Source organism: Colletotrichum fructicola, assembly GCF_000319635.2.
Source record: "Colletotrichum fructicola Nara gc5 chromosome Unknown KSG_Nara_v1_contig02, whole genome shotgun sequence".
NCBI lineage: Eukaryota > Fungi > Ascomycota > Sordariomycetes > Glomerellales > Glomerellaceae > Colletotrichum > Colletotrichum fructicola.
The window spans coordinates 4,542,169-4,549,727 of record NW_027094052.1 but is presented as its reverse complement, the minus strand read 5'-3'; the positions used below and the strand labels follow the sequence as shown (position 1 = coordinate 4,549,727).

The 7,559-nt window shown below is 55.3% G+C and overlaps 2 protein-coding genes across 2 annotated transcripts; both read right to left on the bottom strand.

The window, feature by feature from the left end:
* Positions 1 to 621: 621 nt before the first annotated feature.
* Positions 622 to 2,908, bottom strand: TMN7 (Transmembrane 9 superfamily member 7; the record flags this gene model as incomplete). Its single annotated transcript, XM_032033179.1, has 3 exons — positions 622 to 640; positions 695 to 2,750; positions 2,827 to 2,908. The coding sequence occupies 3 exons, from the start codon at positions 2,906 to 2,908 to the stop codon at positions 622 to 624; spliced, it is 2,157 nt and encodes a 718-aa protein (XP_031887495.1).
* Positions 2,909 to 5,495: 2,587 nt separating this feature from the next.
* Positions 5,496 to 6,959, bottom strand: CGGC5_v004015 (uncharacterized protein; the record flags this gene model as incomplete). Its single annotated transcript, XM_032033180.1, has 1 exon — positions 5,496 to 6,959. The coding sequence occupies one exon, from the start codon at positions 6,957 to 6,959 to the stop codon at positions 5,496 to 5,498; it is 1,464 nt and encodes a 487-aa protein (XP_031887498.1).
* Between the last annotated feature and the right edge of the window lie 600 nt (positions 6,960 to 7,559).

The window sequence follows — 7,559 nt, the reverse complement described above, 5'->3', positions numbered from 1 at the left end:
GAGGCCTACCCTTTGATCCGTCATCTCGTCTGTTGTAACCGTATTCGCGCCCACCTTGGTATGTCTGCCCAGGCACCACCACTCTGAACTCCACCTTTACTTCTCAAATACATCCCAGCGCCAGCCAGTCTAACAGATATCAAGGGTACACACATGAGAGCTCGCTGTGTACAGACAAGTTCTCGCAAGGCTATTCTTGTCGACCTCATATCACAAACAAGCCTTCATTAAATACCCTATCAATCTCTTACCACTCTCCATTGCGAAAACACACCTGCTGTTACACAGGGCAGCTTCACCACTCAGTTGGACCATAATATCATCTTGAAGTTTTGATTGTTCCGTAGAGACTGGACAAGCTAATTATATACTCGCAACTATTCAATCCCACCTTTTGCCCTGTTGTTTGATCCTGTCATCATATATACTGTGAGTCAATAGTCTAACCCGCCCGGTCAAAATCGAGCCAGTGACAAAGTTGTTCATTTCCGGTAAAACGCCTGTCCCCGTGGACATTCCCAAGACGCGACGCCCCGGGCAATGCATTAATAAGCGCCGCCAATCCGTTTTCGTGCCGTAAACACATTAAAGCACTTTACGTTCAATCACTGACACGATGGCTTAGTCCGCCTTGATCGCTCTGGAAAAGTGGTCAGCTTGAGTGTGCAGAGAATGACAATCCGAAAATGCTTACCCGTAAATCCTCCTGACAAAGGCATATGCGCTCAGGAAACCAACGGTTCCCGTCAAGAGACCATACACGCAGCAAGCCATGAAGCTGTAGCTGAAGAACAGCATGCTGCTGACGAAGCCGGTGATGTGCAGCTTGAAGAAGTAGTACCACACGCAGTACAGAAACACCCAGACTGCGCTACCACCACCGACCATGAACGACTGCCACCACCAGTTGTAGTTCTCGGAGCAGAGCTGGATGTAGATGGTGACCACAGTCACCTCGGCAATCGTCAGGATGAGGATGACCGAAACCACCGCCAGGAATCCAAACACATAGTAGTAGCCGCTCTTGTCCTGCCAGACAGACTGGAAGACGAAGAGCAGCTCGATGAAGATGACTGCGAAGGGGATGAGGCCAGCCAGAAGGATCGACTGCCAAGACTTGATGTACCAAGCTTGCAGCGGGACCTGGCGGGGAATGGTTGCTGTCTTGGTCGGGTGTTCCCAGGTTCCACCGCGAACGAAACCGAACCAAGAACCAGCGTAGACCAGGGGAACTTGGATACACAGCCAGAGGAAGATGATCGCCACGAGGGTGCCGAACGGGATGGCCGTGCTAGAGGCCTGCGCCCAGACGAACAAGTTCAGAATGAAGACGATGCCGAAGAGCAGACCCGGGAAGAGAACAGCAGTGACAAGCGCATTCTTTCGGTAATCCTGTCCGTCAAAGGTCTTGTAGACACGTGCTGAGAAATAGCCGGAGAACAGGCCGGCAAAGACGAAGAGCCCGACTCCAACGCTGATGAATCCTCCGCGGAAGCTCGGGTTGAGGACGCCAAGGGCGCTCAAGAGGACAAGTCCGATGGCCATAAAAAGTAGCTGCATGCCCGAACCGACCAAGGGCGCCAGGAGGTAGCCAAAAGCAGGAGTCCTGAAAACATCGGCATGCAGCAGCTTCCAACCCGTGACATCTTCCAATGCCTCCTCGTCGGATGACACATCCGCATCGTTCTCCACATCGTTTCCTTGGTCGAGAAGTCCGCCAGTCTTCTCTGAAAGCCTGGGAGATCTGTTTCCAGTCTTCTTGCGCTTCAGCTTGGGCTTGCCATCCTCGAGAGGAACCTCCTTGTACCCCTTGATGTCGGAGCGGATGGTCCTGGCCAAGATCATCAGGGTGATACCAGTAAGCAGACCACAGATGATCAGCGAGTTGACGATAGCGAGCCAATGGATCTTGGAGCCCTCCTCCTGGTTTACGAAGTACAGATCCCATCGTCGCGACCACTCAACATTGTTGTCCTCGCGGAAGTAGACAGAGTAGGTGTAGGGAATGGTGAGCTTGGCATCATCGTCAGGGTCCTCGTCGTCTTCCGGCTGGTACGAGGACTGCGAGTACTGCGCCGAGTTGTCGCTCGACTTGTTCGGGGCTAGGTAGAGCTCGAAGTTCTGGTCAATGTTCTGCAGATCAGCAGGGCACCCGCTCTCCTCGCGCTTGGTCTGAGGCCCGATGCTCTTGGGGTAGACCTCGAAGCCGACGACGACCTTGCCGCCTCTCTCACCAGCCTTGCCGGGTGCCTTGCGCCAGCGGATGACGATGGTGTGGTGGTTGTTGATGAAGTGGCGGGGCTTGCCACCGTTGGCAGCGTAATCTGTGAAGCCCAGCTTGAAGCCGGCAGCGTAGTACTTGCGGCTCTTGTCGACGGTCACGAAGCTCGTGGCACCGGGGAGGTTGTCGACGATCCATTCGGTGACGTAGCCGTCCTGCACCATCTCGCGGGCCCTCCGCATCTCCTTCCTTGAAATCTCGCGATTGCACAGCAGGTTGCATGGCTTATCTTGCCCCACGACCAAGTCAATGTCAGACGTTTTTATCCTGTCGCCACGAAGGACCTCGCCGAGGTTGAGGGGGATGCTCTGTCCGCTCAGCAGTCCGGTGCCGGGCTTCGGCTTGCCCGTCGGGGGGCACACGAAGGGAAGATCGTAGTACGCATACTGAAGCTGCGTGTTATCGGAGTAGACCTTGTTGACAAGGAGCGGGATCTGTTCGCCGTCGTTGTAGCTCTTGATAGACCAGCCTGCGTCGAGAAATGGTCAGCATCGTCACCCAACAGATCAATTCCTTCCCTAGGAGCTTGCGCAGGGGCGGCGAACCTGGAATGTAGAAGGCGTCAGCCGGTGCGGCGAGCAGCAGGGAGACGAGGCATCCCAAGCCGGCCCTCAGCACCTGTCGCATTGTGTTGAGTGTGGTCGCGGGTGGCCGACTAATTCCGCATGAACCGTTATGATGCTAGCTTCGTGTCGAGGAGGCGAGCTGTTCGTGTTGTTGGTTTTGCCCTTGGAGAGCTGATCGAGTCGTCGACGGGTGTGTCACCGAGGAATTGAAAGGGAACCGGGGACGGTTGAGGTAGATAAGATAGGCGTGGAGGGCGAAATAAAGGTAAGACGGTCGCGTCAAATTCGAGAACCAGGTCCGTGGCTGCACGGTGTCTCTGAGCGCCACGCCGCCGCCGCAAATGGGAGGGGCCTCTTCTCCGAACTGGAACTAAGAAAGCTGGAGCTGGGGAAGAAAAGAAGAGGGTCGAAAGGGTCGGAAGGAGGGTAGGCGGGATTAACGAGTGGAATCGGTACCAAGTACCAGAGTTCGGGAAGTTTAGAGAGAAATAAGTTCTGGACCAGAGAAGCAAGCTTGTCGAGAGTGACGCAACTCAGCCACCGCAATCCTCCTGTCGAGACGGGGTCAACCTTGGGGCGCCAGCTGCTGGAACTGGCGAACTCGTGTACTGTGCAGCAATCCGATAGCTGTCAAGATACGCGCAAGCAGGACAAAACAAGCAGTAGGGATGAGAGAGTCAGGAGTCAGGACTCGCGGGACACGGGAAGGGAGGAAGACAAAACAAGCACCAAGATGGGACGGAGGCGGGAGGGGAGGGGAGGAAGATGAAAGCTGGAAAGTCACTGGCACAGGCACTGGCACTGCTGGGAGCAGGAGACGAGACGGGACGACGGAATGCGCGGGAACGGAAATGGGAATCGCAGTGGACATGGGGGGTGCTTGTGCACGGTTCAAGACATATAGCACTGCAGGCCCTGTTAATAAAGGCGGCAGTCACGTCCCGGGGCAATTCATTACGACGTCCATATGAGAGACCGACTTGCGAGACCTCCATCTGGCCAGAAGGAAGGTCGCAAGATACGACTGCGGAGTGCCGCCTTTCCTGCTGCATCGGGAAGGCATTTAGGGTAATTCCTGGGCACGGTATTGCCTTATCTCCTGCAGCGCCCTCTGTATGGCCAATTGAAGATGCTCAACCAGTCACCGTCCCCCGCAGTTCGCTCGTCATTTCCCGCCCTCATCCCCGACCCCTATATCTGCCGCTGCCTGTTGTTTAAAAACGGCACCAATCACGCACGTAGGCAAGTTGTGTTGGGGAGAACCAGAAGCCGGCACCAACATTGGAAGGCTTGCAGGTACGGCACGGAGTGAGTTCAAGCCCTCGCCCAGGACGACGCAGCCAAGATGAAAGGGGTTTGGCGTCGTCACGTGTATTCGTAGCGCAACGGCCATCGCTTCTTTTCGCCATCTCGAAGCCCCCAAAAGGAATGGATGGAATCGCTGCGAGGGCGGCGCATGCGAACACACAGACACCCACCGCCAGCAGTTACAGGCGACAAGCCAACGGGTTACAGGTTGCAGGTTCCATCTTAGCTTACCTACCTTGCCTTACACTAGCTGCTCTCACCTCAGACCTTGCGCCTTCGCCCTCTTCCTCAGCCGCCCGTCACTTCAGCTGCTGCAGCCTGACACTAGGTATCACCACATCAAAGAGAGATCGAAACGGACCGCAAAAGACCCTACACCGCGATGTGGGTTGCGATCAGCGCCAGTTCCCCCGCCAAACGCAGACGGCGTCAAAACCTATCAATAGCAACAAGAAAGCCGCAACGGCTTACGCTTCCCGCGACTGGGGAACTCGCGTCCTCGTTGGGTCCGCGCCAGGTGCTGAGACCCAAGTCATCGTCATCTGGGTGCTCAGTGCTCAGAGTTGCTCCAGTCCCGGTGCGACGAGGGGGGGAGATCACCTCTTCCCCACAAATAATCAGCAATCGCGAACCCCATGTCGTAATCCTTCCAGAGCTCTTCGTTTTTCCGGGGAGGAAGCAATCTCGCCAAACGCACCCCCCCGGTCGGTCCAGAACTTCACATTTCCGCCAGTATCCACTTATTTTCTTCCAGCGTCCGTCCATGTCCCACAGTGCCGTGCCGGTGCGCCGAGTCTAAGCCCACTCTATCAGGCCTCCGCTCCGCTCTGCTCCCGTACACCCGTCCCCTCCCGGAGCTGCTGGGGTACCGGCCTTGGCATCGTCGCCGGACTGGAATACGGCATCTTACCTACAGACCCATTCGTAAACTATGGGCCCAGCGGCTTGAATCGGCTGCATGACTTGTGGACACTGGTCCACCTTCAACTAGCATCAAGTGATCACAGCTTAAGCCTGGCGCATTTATTCCATTTGATTTTCGTATTATTATTGAGTGTATATATCCAATTTGCCTGTGCTCTTTGGGTATCGTAATAAACATGCGAATGTGTGGTATCCGAAGAAATGGATGAAATCACGTTCCAAAGCAAACCCTTTTTTGAATCCATGCCCAACTCCGAGGTTTCTCGTGCTCTTTCGATGCAGTTCCTTTTCGCATCGAATCCATCTAGTACGAAATAAAACATTTTGACAAAGGAAAGGTGTTGAGATGTGGTATCGTGTATGGAAAATCTCCGTCAGTCGTAACTCGTCATTGGTGGTAAACGGTGCCGATGCATTCAAGCGGTTGGCACTGCTGCCCTCCTCATCGAAAAGTCACCATATCCTGGCAATACTGCGTTGCCTTGGAACTCAGGCGCAGGTTGCTGCAATAGCCTTGGCTGGAGGTATTCATCAGCTTCCGCCTCTTCCTGTTGCGCCATAACCGCATCGAAGCTCGGCAGGCCCATGTCCTGTTGCACGGGAGGCTCCAGAGCAATCTGAATAGGGACAGCCAAGTTGACCTTGGTGTCGCCAACAACAAGCGTCAGTTGCAGTGTGTAAGTTCGGGAGACGATGCAGGCGTGGAAGGTCGGGATGAACGTCTTGCGCGACGTCGGAAGCTTAAAAGGGATCTGGAGGAGAGCAAGGTGGTTGATTGGCGAAGAGCGATCCTTGCTGGAGCGGCGACCTCGAGAGTGATCCGAGTCAGAGTTGTTGCCCTGCAGGCCATCACTGGAGTAACCAGAGTCGCGACGAGTGGTGGATGCCAGTTGTTGGCGCCAGTGAGTCTTGTCAACTGTCGCCGACAGCAGGGGAACGGAAGTCTGGTAGGCGAGTTGCTGGGTCAAGGCGTACACTTCGTGGCTGTCGCCCAGGTTAGGGAACCTCGTCATGGGCGTCGCGCCGTACCATGTTTGGGACTGAATCTTTGCAGAGACAGTGCTAACTTTTGGAGGTAGGATATCGGCAGAAGCAGGCTCAAAGTTGAGGTTAACCATGAGCGTGCCTTCAGAAGAGCCACGGCCGTCCTGAGTAAGGTAGACAGCTCCAGGCTGGGCAGCCGAAGCTGTGATGCGTCCCTGCTTGGAAGAAAAGATGTTCTTGCGGATCGTCTTGGTCTTGCTCAGAGTGTACCCCTTGTCCTGCTTGGTGACGTTCAAGGGCGGGTCTTCAGGCGAGGAAGGGAGGACGTTGAGCAGGTAGGCGTCCTCCATGACCTTAGTGGGACGTCCACCGAGCTCATCCTGACGCACAACGCGGGCCTTGATGGCGTAGTGGATCTGAGCCATGTCGGGGCTCATGTCGTCCTTCTCCCAGCTGCCCATGGATGGCGGCAACCGCATGTGGTGGTCGTGAATAAGGTCGGATTGCGCCTTGTGAGTGCACGCGCTGATGGTGAGGTGCTGGGGGATGACAAAGTTGAAGGGGATGGTGTAAGTGCGGCCAGCCTCGAAAATCCGGGGTACGGGGTAGGCCGACTCGGGGATAGGCATATCCAGCTTCAGGAAGGTGTGGGACGACAGCTGGGGAATCTGGACGGCATCCAGACGAGTCCTCGAGGTGCCCAGAAGGATAATCTGGACGTAGTCGAAGCGGCAATCATTGTTTGGTGTGATGATGACGTCTCCAGAGATGGGGCTGCCAGAAGTGTACACCTTGGAGGTGTAGTGGTCGTTGATGTTGATCTCGATGCTCATCTTCTTGTGGCCGGACTGGCGGGCGAAGGTGACGACCGAGCTGATTTCGCTGTGGCTGGACATTTTGACGATTTGGATCCGGGACAAGGGTGGCTGATAGTGATGTTGAGTTGTCAATGCCTTTCTATGCCTGACGTGTGAGGGGGAGCACGAGCGCCAGTTGCTTTGGTGTAAGCAGGGCGAACATGAGCAAGTGGGCGGTGGTCTAGAACTTCAAGACGGCGTTGCAGTGGATAGCGGTCATATACAGATGACAAGTCGATTGGAGATCCCCGGATATGTGATGGAAACCAGATGGGGACAAGATGGGTTGGAGTGTGGTAATAGGAATCGAGTTGAGGCTTCTGAGTGGTACGGAGAGTAATAGAGTATCACGATGACAAGAGGAAGGGCGAACGGGCTCTCTTTAAGGCTGAGTCAAAGTCAAGGATGGTCAGGCCCAACAGGAGGTTCGTTTGACTTGTCCAAGCAGCAATCCATGGCAGGAAAGCAGGCGCCAGGGCCGGAAACAAGCCCTCCACGCCTTTGCACTTGCAAAGGGCGGGCTCCTCACCTCCAGCCTGCGTGATGGAGGGAGGTGGGCATCGTACCGGTACCTGAGAGAGGTACATGAGATACATGGCAGATGTACATGTTGGACGAGCACAGACGTGGGAGGAAGAA